The 24,073-nt window shown below is 45.2% G+C and overlaps 1 protein-coding gene across 2 annotated transcripts in view; it reads left to right on the top strand.

The window, feature by feature from the left end:
* The window catches only part of CAPN3 (calpain 3), a 190,710-nt gene that overhangs the window by 37,077 nt on the left and 129,560 nt on the right, over window positions 1-24,073 (top strand). The window contains exons 3-7 of one of the 2 annotated variants that reach the window (XM_073554178.1): window positions 856-974; window positions 2,880-3,013; window positions 5,749-5,917; window positions 17,147-17,269; window positions 20,528-20,611. In XM_073554178.1, coding sequence (XP_073410279.1) covers window positions 856-974; window positions 2,880-3,013; window positions 5,749-5,917; window positions 17,147-17,269; window positions 20,528-20,611 — 629 coding nt within the window. The remainder of the gene's footprint in view (window positions 1-855; window positions 975-2,879; window positions 3,014-5,748; window positions 5,918-17,146; window positions 17,270-20,527; window positions 20,612-24,073) is intronic. The other variant, XM_073554179.1, reaches the window with a different exon arrangement.

Genomic DNA, 24,073 nt, shown 5'->3' with positions numbered 1-24,073 from the left:
AAAACTAATAAAGGTTGATCTTAGAGCCACGGAGGCTCTCCTTTCATGCCCGTCTAAAGATTTTTTACCAAAAAAAATGGGCTTCTTCCACTGATGTTGAGTGCGGCGAGGCAGTTGATAGCTGTCCATTGGAAGGATGTAGCTCCTCCCACGTTGGGAGAATGGTATACCAAAATAAATCAGATCTCTCGCTTAGAGGAGCTGTCTAGCTGGGAAATTTATAATCATAGAGCTTACGTGTTGACTTGGGCCCCTTGGAATAGGTATTTAGAAGACAATCCTCTTTAAAGGCATTTTAGAGTTTCTCAAGTTTAACCGAATTAGACGGCTTCTGTTCTGGGGCTCTTAGCCTCACTGCCCCAAACTAGATAGCCCAATTGTAATGTAGTGCGATGTGTTATTTTCCAAAGTGCAGCCATTTAATGATTGTGCTCCTGTTGTCAACCACATGATGTTGATGTTAATGTTGTTGATACTGTATATGTATGTGTACCCTTTTTCCCTTTCCCTTTCTTTTTCCCTTTTCTCCCCTACCTAATTTTCCCTCATTTTTTCCTTCCTTCTCGCCTTAAACCAACCCTTGCTTAACATTTCGCCAACTGTACCTGAGAACTGGTGTTGTGTTTAATGGTGATGTGTAAAATTTCAAAATAAAGTATTTACAAAAAAAAAAAAGAATAAAGGCATTTGGTGACCCAATTCATCACCAGGAGTGGAGACCTGCCCTGATTTTCACTATTTACACTTCTGCTGCCAGTGGTCAAATTATTACAAAAAGAAAATATTCTAGTGAACTTGATTTATAATTATTTGATTTGTATTATATTCTAACTATCAGACTTTATTGTTTAATAGGTGACTGCTGGTTTCTGGCTGCTATTGCGTGTTTAACCCTTAATGAAAAATTACTTTTTCGAGTAATACCTCCGGAACAGAATTTTACTGAAAACTATGCTGGGATTTTCCATTTTCAGGTGAAAAGAGAATAAATGCAGACATTTTAATGTTGTGTATGTTTAAATAACAATGTTATTGTACCATGTGTTAGGTAAAGATTTTTGGATCTAAAAAAGTAGCATTGGGGCTCCTTCACATGTCAGTGATTTTTATTGTACACAAAAAAGGTCAGAGTTTCATTAGTGTTTTTACCATCAGAATTTGGTGAGTGTGTCCATTTTTACCATCAGATTTTGGTCAGAGATTCAATTTTTTTGTCAGATAAAAAAAATTGGTTTCTCAAGCTTCAAACCATGAATAACGGACAGCACATGGATGGCATGCTGTCTGATTTTTTTCACTGACCCACAGACTTACATTGGCGAGTTTCATCTGACACTCAAATCATTATTGGACGAGTTTCTGTAATTTTGTGTGGATCCCTCGGTTCAAGGAAAAAAAATCAAACATGTGAACTATAGACTATCAGATACAAGTGCGATCTGTGGAAAACACAAATAGCACTTTAAACTTAAATTTACTTAATGGATAGTCTTGGTTAATGGTTTATGGTTTAGTGTATACAGCTCCTAAAGTAGACATGTTCTTATGCTCCTTCTACTGGTTACTCTACAATTTACATCTTTTATGTCATATTTATATATATAAAGGTATATTTATGTAAAGTGCGCAAAAGTGTCTGGTTACACCCTGGCACTTTACAGACAAATGGTGCCCCAGTGTTCTGTCAGGTGTGGAGTGCATCACACTCACCTGTAGCCTGTAGGCCTCCGCTGTCTCCAGGCCTCCATCCTCAAGAGCCTCCTCACAAAATTTAGGGGACACAAAGTTCATTTCAACAAGCAAATATTTACTGATCAGTTCATCAAGTGGTGACATGTGGGATAGGGCACAGCACTTCATATTCCTTACTTTCTTCAGCCCTACCATTCGTTCTTCCTTGAGCATCGCTTCGCCCACTGGCTTGGTTAGCCCCAGGGATCTCCTTTCCAGTTCGGTAGTGCACCCAAGATCCATTACCTTCCATTTTGGTGGGCTCCTGTCCACCTTCCCTTGTACGCCAAATGACACAATGTGCCTGGCAGCCCCTATGTCAGACCTTGGGCTCCCGGCACGATAGGAGAATACACTAGGGATTCCAGTATGGCATCCCACGGCCTCAAATGGTAGACTCATGCAGACCCTAGCAGCCCACTGGACTTGAAACTGGACTTGTCACTGCACTTCTCTAACTCCCTTTCTGTCAGGATGAGCCAACTTTTTATTAGCACTAGTTCCTACCCACTGGGCTAGCTTTGTTATTAGCTACTGTATGGCCTACCCTATAGATTCAACCTATGTTCTTATCCTATAGCCTATACTTCTGCTAAACCACTTACTATATAAAAGTACTTATCCCTAATCTAATCCTGTGCTTACCCTGTACTATGCACTACTCACATTATACATGAACGCTTTACATTATTTACATGTTGTACATTACCATAACACATTATATAAGACGCACATCACCATTCATGACACGGTACACACGGCATGATTGTTGTCTTCAGGGGTAAGAATGCAGTATAGCTGTCCATCATTATTACATTCACCCAACAGAAATTCCTGTAAGTCCATATTAATTCATTTAACTATTTTCATACCTGTTTTTTGGGGGGGAGATTTGGAGGGGATTGTTTAAATTTTAACACATCCGTGTGTGTAAGTCTGACTCTTGATTAAAAATAGATGAAACGCAGAAGCCATCCATTTTTTTTCAGATGCAGAAATCGACTTGGTTGTGTGAATGTGCCCTGATAAATATAGCGGCTGGTGGTTAGGAGTGTGTGGCGTGTGCTAGAAGAGGATCCAATTTTAAGGAAGGTTAAAGTACTGTTCTATACTATATATTACATAATTCTTGGTGCTTTGTTTTCCAGTTCTGGCGTTATGGAGATTGGGTTGACGTTGTAATCGATGATTGCTTGCCGACTTTTAACAATCAGTTAGTCTTCACCAAATCTTCCCAGCGCAATGAATTCTGGAGTGCACTACTGGAAAAAGCTTATGCAAAGTAAGCACCTGTCTTACTGCTTTCCATCATCTATTGTTTTTATATAAGCAGCAAAATATAAACACATACAAGTGGTGTCCATGAAAATGTCCAGCAGAAAATGTCATGCTTGAGGTTGACTGCTAGTGATACCCATTAGTGCAGTATCGTTCATGCCTCCATGGATATTAGAATTTATATCACATAAAACTATCATGATTGAACAGTTATTTTTACACTGATTATTTGATTGTTTCCAAAAACAATGCCCAAAGTAGCATATTTTGGTATCTGTTTTTCTTGCTTGAGGTTAATGACTCAATTTGGCAAATGACTGAATCCAGTTTTTGGGGGATTCAGTTAAAAGCACCCAGTATGGACACAAAAGCAGTTGTCTTTATTTTTTTATCATAGATAGGATTACAAATACTGATAACAACTCTATATACAGTAGATAATGCAGGATCCACCAGTCATAAGAGATGATGTTACAGCTCACCTCCTCCTCCTGTGCAATGACTGATAACACCTCTATGTACAGGAGATAATGCAGAATCTACCAGTCATAAGAGGTCATAACGCAGCTCCCAGCCTCCCCATCCTATACCAATCATAAGAGATGATGATAAAGCTCACCTCCTCCTCTATATACAGTAGATTACACATGATCCACCAATAAGAGGTGAGGTCACAGCTGACCTCCTCCCCCTCCTGTACAATGACTGATAACACCTATATACAGTAGGTAATGCAGTATCCACCAATAATAAGAGGTCATAATGAAGCTCACCTCCTCCCCATCCTGTACAAAAACTGGCAAAACCTCTATGTAAATTGGATATCACAGGATGCCCCAATAATAAGAGGTGATGGTGCAGCTCATCTCTTCCTCCTGTACAGAGACTGGTAATACCACTATGTACAGTGAATCAAAGGATGGACAGAGAGGTTTGTGGATGGTTTCCACACTTGCTGACAGTTAATGAAACATATAATATATCCCATATAACTGTCAGCAAGCGCGGAAATCATCCACAAACCTCCCCGTCCATCCTTTTGATGTCTTATAGTCAATTGCTGACCCATGGATCTGGAGCGCCCCACAGGGCCGGGGGCCACTCGGTACCAGGCCGGTCAGGCTCCTTTAAAGGGGAAGTGTCACGGTGGTAGTAGTGACCCGGTCCATGGCCCTGGGTGTCCAGTGTAGATGGAAGTTCAATGAGGGGGAAGATGGTAGGAGGATTATAGGGAAAGGGGAATCGTGACGCCACCCGTAGTATTCGGCCAGGGTAGCCAACGCTGCAATGTAGATCCTCTGGGACGGTGTTAGTGCAGCAGAGATGGTGAAGCTCTCCACTGGTAGAGCTCGGGTAGAGCTGTGTCCCAGGGCAGTTGAGCCAGTGACGGTGATGGTGAATGCAGTGTAAAGCAGGTGAGATGTTAATAACACGAAGAATACAGTTGGGTGCAGTTTCTGGGTTTTTTACTCACAATTCCTGTGCACACGATGACCCGCTTGGCATTGTGTCCTCCGGGGAGGGGTCCAGCAAACTCTCAGGCGGACCGTCGACACCCCCCTAGGACTCCTTTCTATGTTCTCCCCTCCCGGCCGTCTCTTTGCGCCACTCTCCCCTCTCTCCTGCCCTGCGCCCTCACAAGCAGCGTCCCCAATCCAGCAGCCTCAGACCTCGCCGAGCGACGTGGCTCAGGCCCCAGGGTCCTTTATCTCCACGGCTGCCCCTTTGAGGAACGCCTGTGGACCTGACTGTCGCACCACAGTCACTACAGCCTCCAGCTTACCAGTTAAGCCTTGTTCGGTATTCTCCACTAGACTTAGGGGCCGGCTCCCGTACTGCGACCCGGTCATTCCTTTCCAGGATACGGGCCCCACGGTTGGCCTTCGCACTATCCGTGCCCCTAGGACGCCTTCTATTCTCTTAGGAGGTTTCTTCTTTTGTCTCGCTGACCCTTACTCTCCCCATGTCAGTCCTGCTCCTCCGCTGTCCCGTCACCGACTGACTGGATCTTCCAGAAAGATCTTTTACCTCAGGTTTAACTCCGCCCACTCACTGTCACCTTTCTGTCACTGATTGGCTACACTCCTTGTCACACCATCTCCTTAGCTCCTCCCTCTTTTCTACCTACCTTCCCCACTCACCTACCAACACCCTTTCCTAGCCAGTCTGGGATGAGGCCATCCTCCCGAAGGGTACACCCAGATGCCCTGACTAACCTGGTGTGTGTTGGGTGTGAGTGTTAGGAGTCCTGTGTGGTGCTCCCTCCCTACCTGAGAGTGGGATACCACACCTCTGGATGAGGTGCAGTACCTCTGTGGCGACTGGACCCTCAAGGTCGCCACAGATCTGCTGCAGCTGAAATTCCATTTGACATGCTTTCTACATATTTCTAAAAGGTGAGTGTAATCTGATTTTACCGCCTGTCATATCTCTCGGATAAGACCCTATGTTTGCGCTGCTCTCTCCTACAACTCTGTGATTATGTACAGTAGATAACACAGGTTTCACCAATAATAGGAGGTGATGACACAGCTCACCTCCTCCCCATCTTCCACAATAACACACCTCTACTGTATCTTCCAATAAAAAGAGGTGATGGCACAGCTCACCTCCTCCCCATCCTCTACAACTTTCTCTGATCAGAAGATATATCTCTATCTGGTATTAATGATTAGAAATACTATAGGGGTTACATTCTCTCTAAGACTCCTTCACCTCTCCATGTTTTGTTTATTTGAGGCTACATGGATCCTATGAAGCTCTCAAGGGTGGAAACACTACAGAGGCTATGGAAGACTTCACCGGGGGAGTGACTGAATTTTATGAGATAAAAGATGCTCCAAAAGATTTGTACAAGATTATGAAAAAAGCCTTTGAGAGGGGCTCACTCATCGGATGCTCTATTGACGTAAGTGTAAGGAGTCACATGAAGGTATAAGAAGCCGTTATTGTCCGTATGGCAGAAGCAAAAAAATTTATGACTGCTCATATGACTATAAAAGTTAAAGGATCGTTCGTTGGGTCAATTACATTATGTGACCTGCAAATGAGAAAACCAACTATATTCAACCAATCCCTCAATGACAGTGCCAAATTACCTTACCCACCACAAGCTGATAGATATACAATATGGGTTACTAATGGCCGCCATGAAGATTGGATTCATGCTTGCTAGCGCCTAATGTTATGGCCACCATATAAATTAGATTAAGGTTGTCCAGACCTTACGATATTGGAAGGAGTGGCCAACCATCTAAAGTATATGGAATATGATGTCAGAGGAAACTGATCGGGAATGTTGGATTACAACGCCCCATCCATTTGTTTTCCTGGGAGTTACGCTGCCGCCAGAGATGTGGCAGAGGCTTACTCTACTGACCCTTTTAATAAAAAAACATGCAGGATCAACTATTTCATCCATGCATATGTATGGGGATTCAGAAGAGACGTCTGACATGCAAAGGAGCATTCTGTCAACTGTTATCTAAGGTGTATGGGCTTCTTTGTAGGGTTAAGGTTTCACCATCCTTTCCAGGACTGTTTGATGAACCGTACTTATCTCCCCCATAGCCTTTCATCCTGCTGATTCTTTTATGTGAAGAATAAGCTAGAAACCGAAAAAAAAGGGGAAAATGCTCATAGGGAAACACAGCATAATATAGGGTAAATCAAAGTTTAGTAGAAAGGCAAGAGACTGCAGCCCTCACCCCTGAGGGGGGTCTGCTCACATCTATGAGAACATGTGGAGTACAGATGTGACCTGCGATGCTGCTGGCAGTTCTGTTCGGGGTGCTGTCAGCCTCCGAGGAATCCTAAATGGTCAGAAGTTGCGAAGACTAAACAGGGACCAATACGTCGGCTGAGCCGCCACTCACAAAATCACTGATACAGAAGATGTATTAATGGTCCTTTACTATGAGGAACTCGTCAATGAGCAGCAGAGCAGCTGACATTTTACACCCTGGTTTTTCGTCACGTCTTCTATCCTTTTAGGGTTCTTCTTATGTGGCAACTCCATGGATTGTTCTATTGTGCCAATACAAATTAAATCAAAATTTTTAGCCTGCCTACTTTAGCATGGCCTGCCAACTATCAAAGGTGTGAATGTAAAAGTCAAGGTAACGTATTGGGCATGCTGGATTTCAACATGCCCAATCCTTTGTGCCCACATGCTGCCGGAAGGGTCTGACAGTGGTTTCCTTCCCTTTCCCTATCAAATACAGTTGTATGCAGGGGCACACGTAGAGTGGAAGTCGGAGCAATACTTTGCAAAACATTTGTTTTTCCGACTGCTTATAATATGGCTGGTTTTAGAAAGTTGCAATGAATAATCGTGTCATTGAGCAAAACATCAACTATAGCGGCTGAAAACGACCAAACCAATCCAGCACTGTAAAACAATTTTTCAACAATACTTACCATCAGCCTACATCTGTCATGCTGTTCACATCATGAAATTGTGCTGATGGTAGACAGAAAATAAGCAAAAATTGCCATTTAAAATCTCTAGTGCATGATCAGCTACTTCTATAATTTCTCTTGTGCTATTGACCAATTACCTCATTTGTGTCCCTGACATGTTCTCATCTTCCATCCATTGCTTGCTTCATCATTTCAACGTCTATGACATGCAGCATAACAATAATCACTCAACGAGAAATAGAAAATGCACAGGGCGCTACGTAGTGCAGAACCGTGGCTACACAAGGGTGATTAGGACAAAGAGGGTGCTAGGGGTAGGATGTTTGCCTATGTGAGATGTATTACTACCAGGCAGAGTACTAGTGGTAGGATGCTCGCCTATATGACATGTATTAATAGCAGGCAGAGTGCTAGCGATAGGATGCTCACCTATATGAGATGTATTACTACCAGGCAGAGTGCTAGGGGTAGGATGCTCGCCTATATGAGATGTATTACTACCAGGCAGAGTGCTAGGGGTAGGATGCTCGCCTATATGAGATGTATTACTACCAGGCAGAGTGCTAGTGGTAGGATGCTCGCCTATATGAGATGTATTACTACCAGGCAGAGTGCTAGGGGTAGGATGCTCGCCTATATGAGATGTATTACTACCAGGCAGAGTGCTAGGGGTAGGATGCTCGCCTATATGAGATGTATTACTACCAGGCAGAGTGCTAGGGGTAGGATGCTCGCCTAAATGAGATGTATTATTACCAGGCAGAGTGCTAGGGGTAGGATGCTCGCCTATATAAGATCTATTACTACCAGGCAGAGTGCTAGGGGTAGGATGCTCGCCTATGTGAGATGTATTACTAGCAGGCAGAGTGCTAGCGATAGGATGCTCGCCTATGTGAGATGTATTACTACCAGGCAGAGTGCTAGTGGTAGGATGCTCGCCTATGAGATGTATTACTACCATGCAGAGTGCTAGTGGTAGGATGCTCGCCTATATGAGATCTATTACTACCAGGCAGGGTGCTAGGGGTAGGATGCTTGCCTATATGAGATGTATTGCTACCAGGCAGTGTGCTAGGGGTAGGATGCTCGCCTATATGAGATGTATTACTACCAGGCAGAGTGCTAAGGGTAGGATGCTTGCCTATATGAGATGTATTACTACCAGGCAGAGTGCTAAGGGTAGGATGCTTGCCTCTGTGAGATGTATTACTACCAGGCAGAGTGCTAGGGGTAGGATGCTCACCTATGAGATGTATTACTACCAGGCATGGTGCTAGGGGTAGGATGCTCGCCTATATGAGATGTATTGCTACCAAGGTGTGTGCTAGGGGTAGGATGCTTGCCTATATGAGATGTATTGCTACCAGGCAGTGTGCTAGGGGTAGGATACTCGCCTATATGAGATGTATTACTACCAGGCAGAGTGCTAAGGGTAGGATGCTTGCCTATGTGAGATGTATTACTACCAGGCAGAGTGCTAGGGGTAGGATGCTCACCTATGAGATGTATTACTACCAGGCAGGGTGCTAGGGGTAGGATGCTTGCCTATATGAGATGTATTACTACCAGGCAGAGTGCTAAGGGTAGGATGGTTGACTATGTGAGATGTATTACTACCAGGCAGGGTGCTAGTGGTAGGATGCTCGCCTATATGACATGTATTACTAGCAGGCAGAGTGCTAGGGGTAGGATGCTCACTTATGAGAGATGTATTACTACCAGGGAGGGTGCTAGGGGTAGGATGCTCGCCTATATAAGATGTCTCATTACCAGGAAGGGTGCTGGGAGTAGGATGCTCGTCTACATGAGATCCATTACTACCAGGCACAGTGCTAGGGGTAGGATGCTTTCCTATATGAGATGTATTACTACTAGAGATGGGTGAACCTGAACCGTAAAGTTCGGCGTCCGTACCGAACACCTACTGTCCGGGCACGGACACCAAATACGGACTTCACCAGGAAGACTGTGTTACTGTTCGGGTTCAGCTACCCAAACACCGGGTGTTTGTCATGCTGTCATGTGCATGACAGGGTGGCAACCACTGCTTCTGATTGGCGGTGAAGTCATCCCCGCCAGTCAGAGAGCCATGGTTGCCATGCTGTCAAAAGACAGCGTGAGCGCTTAGCTGTTATCAGTGGTTTAAAGTTTACCTCCGGTCACTGGTGTCAGCTGATGGGACTAATGATCCCATCATCCAACATCTGCTGCCGCTAATTACAGAGAGAGCAAGAGTGGCTGATGAGTATTCATTAGCCACTCCTGCGCTGTAAATAATTTTAAAAAACCCAGTGTGGGTTCCCCTGTGTTCTTGCTAATCAGCCAGGCAAAACTCACAGCTGGGGGCTGCAACCCTCAGCTGTCAGCTTCAGCAAGGCTAGTTATCAAGAGTAGAGAGGTCCCCACGCTGTTTTTTTTTTTTTCAATTATTTAAATGAATAATTTAAAAAAAAAACGGCGTGGGGCCATCCCCATTTTTTGACAACCAGCCTTGCTAAAGCAGACTGCTGGGGGCTGGTATTCTCAGGCTGGTAAGGGGCCATGGATAATGACCCCCTAGCCTAAAAATAGCAACCGCAGCTGCCCAGAAAAGGCACATCTATTAGATCCACCAATTCTGGTGCTTTGGCCAGCTCTTCCCACTTGCCCTGTAGCGGTGGCAAGTGGGGTGATAGTTGGGGGGGGTTGATGTCACCTTTGTATTGTCAGGTGACATCAAGCCCCGAGGTTAGTAATGGAGAAGCGTCAATAAGACACCCCCATTACTAACACCACAGTAACATTGTAAGAAATCACGGACACCCAGAGAAAAAGTCCTTTAATTGAAAGAATGACACAGATTCCTTTAATAATCTTAATTAAACCATACTTACGACCTCGCCTAATTCCACCGAAGCCCTCGATCTCCTGTAATAAAACTCACTGTGCTAGCATTAATCTCACTGAGGTCACCGCAGTTCAGGGAACGGAACCTCAGTGACCTGACGTAGCCTCGATGACATCACCACCAGTCACTGAGGCCGCGCTCGTAGCCACTTAGTCACCAGTGGTTCTTAGCCTGGACGGTCGCATCTTGACACCGTCCAGGTTGAAAACTGTTTATCCCCCAGACATGGATTACGGCGTGGGCAGAACGACAGACAGGTATGGTATACTGTTTTTTATTTTAGTTTTATTACAGGAGATCGAGGGCTTCAGTGGAATTAGGCGAGGTTGTAAGTATGGTTTAATTAAGATTAATAAGGAGTCTGTGTCGTTCTTTCAATTAATGGACTTTTTTCTGGGTGTCTGTGTATTCTTACCATGTGATTATGGGCTTAGTAATGGGGGTGTCTCTCCATTACTAACCTCAGGACTTGACAATACAAAGGTGACATCAACCCTCCAACTATCACCCCACTTGCCACCGCTACAGGGCAAGTGGGAAGAGCCAGGTAAAACGCCACAATTGGCGCATCTAATAGATATGCCTTTTCTGGACAGCTGCGGACTGCTATTTTTAGGCTGGGGGGCCAATATCCATGGCCCCTTACGAGCCTGAGAATACCAGCCCCCAGTTGTCTGCTTTAGCAAGGCTGATTGTCAAAAATGGGGGTGACTATGTGTACTTACTGTTACACATAGTTCTATCGATGCCACTAATGCCTGTTCCTCACCTCACCCCTTCCCCTCCCACCCCCCTTCCTTTCCTGTTTTTCATTTGTCGGTCCCTACTTTCTGCTCCTTATTTTCTCCTCTCATTCCCCTAGTTTCATATACACTCACTGGCCACTTTATTAGGTACACCATGCTAGTAACGGGTTGGACCCCCTTTTGCCTTCAGAACTGCCTCAATTCTTCATGGCAGAGATTCAACAAGGTGCTGTAAGCATTCCTCAGAGATTTTGGACCATATTGACATGATGGCATCACACAGTTGGCGCAGATTTGTCGGCTGCACATCCCTGATGCGAATCTCCCGTTCCACCACATCCCAAAGATGCTCTATTGGATTGAGATCTGGTGACTGAGGAGGCCATTTGAGTACAGTGAACTCATTGTCATGGTCAAGAAACCAATCTGAGATGATTCGAGCTTTATGACATGGCGCATTATCCTGCTGAAAGTAGCCATCAGATGTTGGGTACATTGTGGTCATAAAGGGATGGACATGGTCAGCAACAATACTCAGGTAGGCTGTGGCGTTGCAACGATGCTCAATTGGTACCAAGGGGCCCAAAGAGTGCCAAGAAAAAATTCCCCACACCATGACACCACCACCACCAGCCTGAACCGTTGATACAAGGCTGGATGGATCCATGCTTTCATGTTGTTTACGCCAAATTCTGACCCTACCATCCGAATGTCGCAGCAGAAATCGAGACTCATCAGACCAGGCAACGTTTTTCCAATCTTCTACTGTCCAATTTCGATGAGCTTGTGCAAATTGTAGCCTCAGTTTCCTGTTCTTAGCTGAGAGGAGTGGTACCCAGTGTGGTCTTCTGCTGCTGTAGCCCATCTGCCTCAAAGTTCGACGCACTGTGCGTTCAGAGATGCTCTTCTGCCTACCTTGGTTGTAACGGGTGGCAATTTGAGTCACTGTTGCCTTTCTATCAGCTCGAACCAGTATGCCCATTCTCCTCTGACCTCTGGCATCAACAAGGCATTTCCGCCCACAGAACTGCCGCTCACTGGATTTTTTTTCTTTTTCGGACCATTCTCTGTAAACCCTAGAGATGGTTGTGCGTGAAAATCCCAGTAGATCAGCAGTTTCTGAAATACTCAGACCAGCCCTTCTGGCACCAACAATCATGCCACGTTCAAAGGCACTCAAATCACCTTTCTTCCCCATACTGATGCTCGGTTTGAACTGCAGGAGATTGTCTTGACCATGTCTACATGCCTAAATGCACTGAGTTGCCGCCATGTGATTGGCTGATTAGAAATTAAGTCTTAACACACAGTTGGACAGGTGTACCTAATAAAGTGGCCAGTGAGTGTATATATGGTGGTTGTAACTATGGTTGTCATTGTTTTGACTTGTTTTCTTGTTCAATCTCAATAAAAATAATTGAGAAAAAAAAAAATGGGGGTGACCCCACACCGTTTTTTAAAATTATTTATTGAAATAATTAAAAAAACAGCGTGGGGAACCCTCGATTCTTGATAACTAGCCTTGCTGAAGCTGAAGGTTGCAGCCCCCAGCTGTGATTTTTGCCTGGCTGGTTAGCAGAAATAAAGGGTACCCCACCCCGGTTTTTTTATTTTAATTATTTATTTCCAGCGCAGGAGCGGCTAATAAATACTCCAAACTGCCGCTCCTTCTCTCACTGTAATTTGCGGCTGCAGGTGTCAGATGATGGGATCAGTAGTCCCATCATCTGACACTAGTGACCGGAGGTAAACTTTATACCTTCGATCACAGCTGAGCACTCACACTCTTTTTTGACAGCGTGGAAACAGCAGCTCTCTGACCGGTGGGGATGATTTCACCGCAGTGAATGTGTTTGCCGCGCTGCCATGCACATGACAGCGTGGCAAACACTGGATGTTAGGGCCCCCCATTCAAGTGAATGGGGTCTGGGTTCTGTTCTGGCACCTGAACCCGCAAGACACGAACATCCAGGTGTCCACCCATCTCTAATTATTGCCAGGCAGAGTGCTAGGGATAGGATGCTTGCTTACATGACGTGCAACTGCTGGAAACAGATCTCTATCACAACCTTGAGATATGATAGAATTGGCTGCAGCTCTTTCCATATTTCCGTTACGCTGAAGGATGCTGCCAATCATAATTAAAATTAAAAAAGAAATGGAGTGTCATGACGCTGCTGAAGAATAAGATGACTTCAGTTGTGTCCTTTCAGAGCATTTATTGCTACATGGATAAAATACAGAGCTATGCTGAACAAGTAACTTCCTCACAGCCTGAGGAAGGCACTGAGTTAGTGTCAAAGGGTGCACAGGGCATAGCCCTGCTTTTATCCATGTACCAATAAATGCTCCGAAAGGACACCACTGGAGTCTTCCTATTCCTCAACAGTGCCATGTTAGACCTACTTCACACAATCATATAATATCGGTACCGGTGTCATCAGTGTTTTGGATGCCTGTGTCATCCTTGTGCCATCTGTGTTTTTCTGGTATGGCTAAAGAAAGAATTAAATTACAAAGCTTTTCGTATACTTTGCAGTGTCAAACACGGATGGCACATTGATGCCATTCTTGTGCTGTACGTGTTTTTTCACGGACCCCTTGACTTATATTGGCCCTTGTCATCCATGTTGTTGAAAAAAAAATGACATGCCTCAGTGTCTGACATGTGAAGATCACCATAGGTTATAGGTTATGTATGTGTGCCATCCGTGAAAAAAATGGATGCCACACGTACTGCAAACATGAACATTTGAAGGGGGCCTTACATGTGTTCTTACTTCTTTAAAAGTCTTAGTAATGTACTATGACAAGCATTCAGGACAAATTACCTTTTGCAGAAGACCATTGCATGATAAAGCTCCAATACACATTAGATAGCTGTCGGCCGAGCAGTCTTCTGTTCTGTTGAAGAGCCGCTGCCAAACTCTCCGAAAATGTCTTGTACCTCGGAGGCCAAAAGGATCATTCTTTGGAAATCCAACAGGATGACCCCTTCTATCCCTTGATGATACTTGTTGAGAGTGAGTTGGGAGGCCCCTATATACACATTACACTGTCAACAGATCCCACTCATATTGGCAGGATAGGCCGACTTTAACCAATTGTATATGGGGGCCTTTAATTTGAACCCAATTTATAAAGCAGTTTCTTTTCATAAGGAGTATTACAAAAATATCTACATCTTGGCACGTAATGTAAATCCTGATGTGACTCTGATTTCTGAATTGCTTGGTTTCCTTCTGGTGATCATTATTAACAGTATCACAAATAAGAATCTGTTACAGGATAGATTTATTCCTCCAGGACTCAAAGCCTGTGAGTCGTTTCCCCCTGAGCCCAATGGCAGACACAGAGAGAAGAGGACAACTGTGCATGAACAATATATGCGCCCTTTGCAGTTCTATAGCAAATAATAATGTGCAGTTCCACCTGCTTTGGAGGTGGTAGTGGCCCCCTGACCTCTTTGGCCCCTGTGTGGCTGAGCAGATCTCACAGTCGTCCTCTGAGTCCTTGTAACAAATCGACAACATTCTATGTGATTAAACTAAATAATTTCCAATAAAGCTACTTATCCGCACCACCACCCCTCCCTTAATATACTAAACTCTGAAAATAGACCTAACAGAATTCACAATGTGATACTAAGTGGCCAAAAAAATGATTTTAGATCTGGCTAATAAATTGAAAATTGAAACTGAAAAATATTAGTCCCAACACCAGATTGTCAGAAATAATTACGAAGGAAATTGACCAGAGTGGTCTCTATCTTTCCTCTGAGGACTTCTGTGTGAAGCCACGCAAGAGAAGTTAAAGTGATGCCTCTTTTTTTTGTTTCTTCTGTTCTCAGGATTGGGAGCGCCCTGTTCGCTTCTACTGACTTTCCTTGATGTCTGAATCTCCTTCATACTAACTACTGACTAGAGTTGAGGGAATTTTTCAAAATTTGGTTCCGAATACGATCTGCAGCTAATATTGGTTTTACAATATTTGCCGAAAGTCAATGGGAGTAGAAATGAACTAATATGTTCGGAAACGATCATCAAACATAAATTCGGCACAGATACGGTACCAATATGGCACGAATATGACAAATTCGGATTCGGCAATGGATTCTGAGCATATTCGCTCAACTGTACTACTGACATCTTGAAGAAACAGAAAACTCCATTTGTTTTGCAGTTTTTGCACTTTGGAAGTTCTAAGTGTTCTGAGATATTTAAAGCTTATAGGCCATGAGTTGGAGGCCATCAACGCACCCCAGGAACCCAGACCTTACTGGATCCCCCTACCATAGCCACTTACAGTAGACGTGGCCACATATGTGTTTTTTCCACTTCATTAAACTCTAAGAGCCTAATTCATTAAGATTGGCTTTACATATGTCAGTCTTAATGATGGGTGTGGAGGAGTAAGATGCACCACATTCATTAAGAGGTGCATAACATTTAATGATTTAGGCCCATCACATCATTGGCGTTCGGCTCCCCAGAAATGTTACTCCACAACTTTTGGTGAGTTTATTGGATGGTCTTTGTCACTCCACGTTTTACTGATTTTTTGCCCACTTTGGCGGAGCTGGCTGAAAATGACATGAAAATGGCAAATGTCTCAGACTTTTTGTACAACTTCGTGTTGCACAAACATTTTGCGTCATTTGAAGGTGTTTTATGGCGGTATTCTGGCTAAAATTCCTTCATGAACCGGAGAAGAGCCAGGAGTTATTTGAGACTTAAAAAAGGACGTTACTTTCACACCATCTGTCTACTACGTAAGATCACCAAATGAGCAACCGGAAGCCACTCTAGCTGGTTCCCCAAAACGACTGTAAGTGCCCTCCCTATAATTTTCACCTGAATCGCCCCTTTAGGCCAAATGCACACATTCAGTATTTGGTGAGTTTTTTACCCCAGTATTTGTAAGCCAAAACTAGGCGCGGGTGAAAAATGCAGAAGTGGTGCAAATGTTTCTATTAGGGCAGAGACACATTGCTGTATTTCTCGTGCGAGAATCGCATGGTAAACCTTGTACTGGCTGTCGGCTCTCCTGACCTGAGCTTGACAGCTGCATAGTATTCCATCACGCTGTATTGCTCAGGTCAGGAGACGTGCCGGCCAGTCCGTGCAGTGCGATGCGATTATCGCACTAGAAATACGGCAGTGTGACTCCAGCCTTATGCTTTTTTCTCTGACCGTTCCACTCCTGGTTTTGTCTCACAAACAAATATTGAGGGAAAAAACTCACCAACTACTGAATGTGTGCACATGGCCTTAGTATGTATAGATTCAATTTACAAATAATCCCTAAATGTCAACCAAAAAAACCCTTATTCTCCCCAGTTCACAAAAAAATTAAATATATTCCTTGTATTTATTACTGATAAAAGACATTTCCATTCACGAAGATGAGATTTAGCATTACACATCCATTTGCTGAAACATGATATTTAAACTAAATCTGCACCCGACCCACTTTATTTTTTGCTGCCCACTCCCATTGTAACGCATAGCAGAACTCTCCTCTTGAAAACCCCAATAAAAATGGTGTTGATGATGCCAACAGCTGTCGTTAGAGAAGAGAACACTAAGAGTTTGTATCTTTGGTTCTCTTACCGGAGGGCGGCTCGAGGTCTGCAGGACAGCTGTCCCTGTGAATCTGTCTACACACTCAGTGCCATATGCTACAGTCGACATACGACTCTGTATCAGGGTTTTTTTTTCTAATTTGCCAAGTATTGATCGTAAGCATTAGCATTGATGCCACTTGTTAAATCTAAATGGAAGGTAAAAGGTTCGGATTAGTGACTCAAAAATATTTATTGTTAATAAATTCAGTTTATATCATGAGATAGAATGCAATTTATCGATGATTTTTACAGAGTTTTAATATTAGGTAAAATATTAAAAAGGTCTCAAGAGAGACCACAGCAATCTTCCACCCACTGCGGCACTGGCATCGATAAGGTCATCATGTCACTGCTACAGCCGGCGGTTGGCTGCCGTGGTCCGCCATCAGCACTCTTATCTCCAGGCTTATTAAGTCTCTACAGTTCGTAACCTATGCATTTTTTTGCTGATGCCAGGAGAAAGATATCTTGCTTGGGACGGTGCCCACCTCAGATATGGGGGAGGCATTGAAGAAAATGATTGAGGGTGTGGGTGACACACAGCTTGACCAGGATGGCTTGAGGCCAAAGCCACCATCGGTTTGTATACTCCAGGCATGGTGTGATGGCTGCTAACATGAGAGATGCTCTGCCCAATATCTCACTTATGGCATATGTTACATTATAAAACAGTTGTATAAAGTCCAGGAAAATGATGCTTTATGCAAAATATATTTAATTCAACTCCACAGATGTATAGGATCGCCCTCTGCATCCTAACATATCCGTTACCAGTCATAATCTCTATGTGGCTTTATCCATAAGCAGATAACCCCTATTGTTAATCTTCGACTCATTGTTAACAATCACATCTTTTATATGTTTATTCTCAGCAGAAAATTTCTTGTTCCATTAGACATAAATGTGGCCACACGTGTTAAACATACGAATTGCATCTTGGTCATTAACATGCTTTCATTTAGAGGCTGTCCTGCTCTGTAACGCTTATAATTGTGTTTCTATGTTTATGTGACTTGCCATCATTAGAAACTAACCATGCATGTGTGTGAACAGCTACCTCTCCCACCATAACAGGGGGAAAAAAAAGTTCTACTTGCCTAATAGTCCCAACTCCATTAGTGCAGGCAGAAAACCATGAAGCAGATGTGCTCGTAGCATCAGTATTGGGTGGGGGTGCCAAGGGCTCATCAGCAATGTGGCTCTGGAGGCCCCCTCATCAGCTCAGTCACAAATTTACATCTGCTTTTATGTAATAAACTGGGAGGTTTGATAAATGAATGATGATATGCTGCTCTTGTCTGTACATAGTTAATTAAGTGTATTGTGCTACTGCTTATGTTGGGGGAGGGGAAATACTGCACTGGGGTCAACCGGAGAATTAATCTGTTTCCCTGTGGGCCAATCCGAGCCTGAGCCATCCATCAGATGTCATCAGCCATCCCCCGGACAGCTAGCCAGTGTTTCAATCTTACAAATGCCAGCTTGGTGGTCTTAACAAAAATGAACAATGCCCAGCAGTCCTCTATCAAAGACCTCCCACCTAAGCTGCTGGCACATGAGAGGCAGGAACCCAATTGAAATGCAACTTTTTCTAAATGTCACATTTTCTGTTGCATTTTACTCCAGACCCTGACTGATGTAAGGTTTATGGCGAACTTTTCAATTTGGTTTATCTTTTTTAAAAAAGTGTGACTTTATAAGGGGAATCCATCAGCAGGTTTTTGCTATGCAATCTGACAGTACATGATGTAGGGACAGAGACCCTGATTCCATCGATGTATTACTTCTTTTACTGGGTGCAGCAGTTGTGCAACAATCACAGTTTTCTCAGCTGCAGTGCTTGGAGTGCTGATCTGTGTATAACCCCGCCCACACCTCTGATTTGCTGCTTTTTGTTTTTTGTGTACACTGTACATTGACAGCGTGCTGCTAATCAGTGGTTGACGAGGAGGCACGAGACTCTTAGTCCTGTAGGGATAATCTCCTGCTGATAAAATTTTGATTTTATTAGAACAGCAAAAAAAAGTCTAGCAAGTGATATCTCACTGGAATCAGGGACTCTGCCCCTACATCATGCTGCTCTCATATTAAATAGCAAAAACCTGGTGACAGATTCCCTTTAAAGGGTTTGAGTTTTGGAGTTAAAAAGTTGCAAAAACTGTTAAAAAGACAAAAATAAGGAAAATTTTTCGGTTACTTTGCACCAAATGTATAAACTGCATGTGCCATTTTGAAGTATTTGGCACAAAAAAGTCAGTGAATACCACAAAGCAAAAAAAGAAAAAAAATGTCTTCAATGTATCACAAATGATAATGAATTGGGACCAAAGTGTTTGATGTGCTATACGAATGCTGCAATCTTTCAAGAATAATGAAGGAGGCTGGAAGAGCAGTAAAAACGCAATAGGGTCTTATCCAGTGGTGGAAGGTAACGGGTTGCGAGGAGGTGTTCACCTGGTGAAGTTGTGTGACATACAACTACTGTAGTAGCTCAAAATGTCAGCCACTGCAAGACCCACGAGTGGAAGCCAGTGAAAATCAATATGGTAAAGAAGTGGGTTAACTGCGCTGATGATGATAACCAATTGAAGATTCCAGGAAGAGGTACAAACCTAATTTTGTGGTTTGTCCTGATGAAGAAGTCGGATGACTTCAAAGTGCGGTGATAATAAACCGCATAGAAACCTCTTCGGTCTCCTGGAATGTTCAATTGGATATCATTAGCAGCGCAGTTAACCCACTTTTTTCCAGTATTAATTTTCAATCTTTCAAGAATGATCTAGGGCCTCTATAGAGTCTGACATTCACCCCCTGAGAGGCAGGATTAGATCCGAGTCAGGACTAGCCCAGGAGAAGGAACACCCTGCGGGACTAATCCTGCTTCTTTAGCACATGTGACGAAGCAGATTAAAGTGCATTCTTTAGTGATTGCATAGTTAGCACAGCACATCAATCACCTTATTAGAATAAATGACTAGGCTATACACAGTATGATGTCCCCAGTGCTCTCCAAAAACACAGTATAATGACCCCACAGAAGCCCTCAGACTCTATAATGGTCCCCACAACAGAACCCACACTGTAAAATGGCCTCCACAGTAATCTCCACACTGTATAATGGCCCCAACAGTAAGCCCCAAACTCTATAATGGCCCCCACAACAGAACCCACACTGTATAATGGCCTCCACAGTAATCTCCACACTGTATAATGGCCCCCACGGTAAGCCCCAAACTCTATAATGGCCCCTGCATTAGCTCTCAAACTGTATAATCGCCCCCACATTATCCCACAAGCTGTATAATGACCCCAACATTAGTTCCTACACTGTATAATGGGCCCCACATTAGCCCCCAAACTGTATAATAGGCCCACACTTTATAAGAGCCTCTACAGTAGTCCCTATAAGCAAGAGGGCCCCCCAATGCTTTAGGGTCCCCAATTGTTTATGATGCCCCCACAAGTTTTAATTAAAATAAAAAAAATCATATACTCATCTAATCCTGGATTCTGATGATTTCAACGGCGAGGCTCGAGCGGACCAACGCGCGGTCATAGCGCCAACGCACGCACAGGAAGTCAGAGTCCCACGACCCGTAACAGTAAAGGGTAGCATAGCTCCGTGTGGGACCCTCTGAGCGCAGGGTCTGGGTCTACTTCTGCCCCCTTCATTGCTACTGCCTCGTTGTAATATGTTTTTTGCATGACCTTGTCTTTTGAATGATGTCAACATGTTTCATTTCAATGCTTAGCGATATCGTTGATGATTTTCGTGTTTATAGGTGTTATATAAGCTTCTGATATCTCTAGTTAATCTCTGCTGTGTTAATATTGTAGGCCATTGTCCCCGCACAGTTTGAGACTCGTATGGCCAGTGGACTGGTAAAAGGGCATGCTTATTCTCTCACAGGAGTGGAAGAGGTATAGTATATAACATTCCAGCCACTAGTAATAAAACCAATGGATTTTTCTGGGGAAGGCCTACTAATTATATGTAAAAATTAAAGTTCAATACCGTAAATATAACATGAACTGTCAACTCTGGCAAATTTCTTTGTCTAGAATATTTAGTTTCTCAGTGTTCTTTATATATTTTCATTACACAATATTTAATAAATACACACTAAACCAAACTATGAGAGGAAACCCCATGGTTTCCTGCATGCTCATGCTTAGATTTAAAGGGGTTATCCAGGACTTTGGTTATTTTTTCACATGGGGCTAAGAACTTACAGGCAGTTAGTTGGCCTGCGATCTCTCCCCTCTCAGGCAGTAACTCTCCTGCTTCTCTTGACCTCACATCGACAGAGCAGCGCTTTCTCTTCTGGTCCTCTCTGTAGATGGGATGTCAACGCCAACATCATGCTGATTAATAGCAGGCTCCTTGCAGTTGGGATGTCAATGGGCTGCATGACCTTAGCTGTGACGCCTCATCTATATAGTAGGGTGAAAGCGAAGAAGCTGCTCTATCGACATTACATCACCGAAAGCCAAAGAACAGCTGTCAGGAGAGGTCCATGACCTCCCTGAGACGGCAGAGATTATCTCTGGGCAGAACAGGCAGATATCTGCCTGTAAGTTCTTATTCCTATGCAAAAAAAAGCAAAGTCCCAAATAACCAATTTTAAGAGGACCCGCAATGGGTCGCCCTCGCACACCCAGGGCAGCGGGGTACTCGGTACCGGGCCAGTGTCAAGGCGGGTGTTAGGGTCGCCGGAACGCACCAGATATAAATAATAGGAGGCGCGTTCGCCGCCCGGGGTCCACCGTGCGGTAGGTGACAAGACCGCTGCTGGACAATGGCAGATACGCTAGGAGTGCGATACAGCGCTCGGGTTAACGTCACCCGAGAGCCTGAGGGCGGACTCTGTTGAGTCACAGAGACGCCTGAATACACAATAGACGTGAAGGCTGAGCCTGTTAGCTGCACAGGTCAGCCGACGTGTGGCGTTGCAGCCGCGAACACCAAAAGCTGCTGCTACTGCAGCGCGGCCATAACTGAAGCCGCTAAGCGACGGTGCCGGAGGAGCCGGGCGCCGACGGACGCTAGTGTAGGTGAGGAAGGCTCAGTGGTGTGTAGCTTGCCACAATCTGGAGCTGACTAACCCAGCATACTGTCACCATTCGTAATATCCAAGGGAAGGGGTTTCATAATAAGTCAGTCACCAGTCCATGCATCTATCACCATACACACACAGCATAATATGCTACACTAGCGCATGGCCGAGCCGCCATGCGGGCTTTTTATAGCCATGCGCTTCCGGGACCTTCCAGTACTATAGGAAGGACCAATCAGATCCGACATAGGACCTGCACATGTGACCCCTGCTCTCCACTGAGAGGACAGGTTGCGGACATGCCCAGTAGCACGGCACGAGGACTTAGCCTCAGGAGCAGTTCCCTGCAAAGCAGGTTGCGCTATCATTGCTGCACCAGAGGTGGCAGCAACATCCAGGCTCACAGAACGAGTCTGCGGGGAATGCCTGGTTCGCCAAGATTGCTGAGCAGGAGTCCGAGCGGTCAGAGGAGAATGGGAGACCGCAGGATGTCTGGCTCTGGATTCCCGCTGTGCAGTGCCAGGAATCCGACGCCTAACATTACCCCCCCTCCTAGGGCCCCCCCCCTCTGAGCCTCACTGCACTCAAAGGCCGCGATCAGGAGCGGTGCATGAATGTTTTCCACCGGCTCCCAGGTCCGAGCCTCGGGCCCATGACCCTTCCAGTCCACCAAATAAAATTTTTTGCCACGGACAAACCTGCGCCCCATGATGGCGTTAACCTCAAACTCATCAGACGATAAGTGTGATGACCCGGCAGATGACTCAGAAAACCAGACCATGTGAACTTGTTTGAGGAGGGACACATGGAACACGTCCGAAATGGCCAAATGTGGAGGAAGAGCCAGGCGGTAGACCACCGAGCTAAGTCGCTCGAGGACCTTGAATGGTCCAATGTATCGCGGTGCGAACTTGGGAGACTCGACCCGCAGTTTAATGTTTCGGGTGGAGAGCCATACCATGTCGCCAGGGGAGAAGCTTGGCGCAGGCCGCCGATGCGTGTCGGCGGACGCCCTCATCCTTTCTTTAGATGCCCGGATAGCATCCTGAGTGCAATCCCAAATGTCCCGGGCCTCCACTGCCCAGTCTGTGACCCTGGAGTCAGTGGAGGACACTGGCAAACTGGGGGCCGCGGTCCCTCACGATTTTATCCGGCATGCCATGCAAACGGAATACGTGTTTAATGAACAAGGTGGCCAGACCTCGAGCGGAAGGCAGGCGTGCGAGTGGCACCAGATGCACCATTTTGGAAAAATGGTCGGTGACCACCCAGATGACCGTACTGCCACCAGACTTGGGCAGGCCAACTATGAAGTCCATGCCAACCATCTCCCAAGGTCTATCCGCCACTGGCAGGGGAAACAACAGCCCCGCCGGCCTCTGTCTAGAGGGTCTGTTCCGAGCACACGAAACACACGCTTGCACGTACTCCTTGACATCCCGAGCCATATGTGGCCACCAATATGACCTTGCCAGGAGTTCGGCGGTCCGTTTTTTACCAAAATGGCCACCCACTCTGGAGGCATGTGCCCAGGCAAGAACCTCTGGCCGTAGCTGAGGAGGCACCAAGGTCTTGCCCGGTGGTACCGCCTCGAGGGCAACTGGAGCCACGGTCGTAAATCTCTCCGGCGGGAGAATTAACCGAGGCTCCACTTCTCCTTCTTCCGCTGAGACCACTGAACGTGAGAGAGCATCCGCACGGACGTTCTTCTCTCCAGAGAGGTAGTGGAGGGTAAAGCGGAATCGTGAGAAGAAAAGCGACCACCTGGCCTGACGGGAATTCAGGCGTTGGGCCGTCTGTAGATAGACCAGGTTTTTATGGTTCGTGTATACGAGAAAGGGAAACCGGGCTCCCTCCAGGAGATGTCTCCACTCAGAGAAGGCCAGCTTCATGGCTAGCAGCTCCCTGTCGCCGATGGAGTAATTTTTCTCCGCCGGTGAGAAGGTCTTGGAATAGAAGAAGCAGGGGTGATTCCGACCTTGAGCATCCTTTTGATAAAGGACTGCTCCTGCACCGACGGAAGAAGCGTCTACCTCAAGGATAAACGGCTTATCCACATCGGGAAGATGTAATATGGGAGCGCCAGCAAAATGTGATTTTACAGCCGAGAAGGCCTTGGAGACATGTTCTGACCAAGCATTGGGGTTAGCTCCTTTCTTGGTGAGAGCAACCAAAGGAGCCACCAGTGTGGAAAAGTGTGGAATGAACTGGCGGTAGTAATTTACGAACCCCAAAAAGCGCTGCACCGCTTTGAGGGAATGGGGTTCCTGCCAGTCCATTACCGCCTGTAGTTTGGCCGGATCCATGGCCAGCCCCTGGGCCGAGA

The sequence above is a fragment of the Dendrobates tinctorius genome, unplaced genomic scaffold, assembly GCF_039654945.1.
Source record: "Dendrobates tinctorius isolate UK_male_01 unplaced genomic scaffold, ASM3965494v1 ptg000208l, whole genome shotgun sequence".
Classification (NCBI taxonomy): Eukaryota; Metazoa; Chordata; class Amphibia; order Anura; family Dendrobatidae; genus Dendrobates; species Dendrobates tinctorius.
The sequence above is the reverse complement of the archived record's forward strand: the minus strand, read 5'-3'. Positions and strand labels throughout refer to the sequence as shown.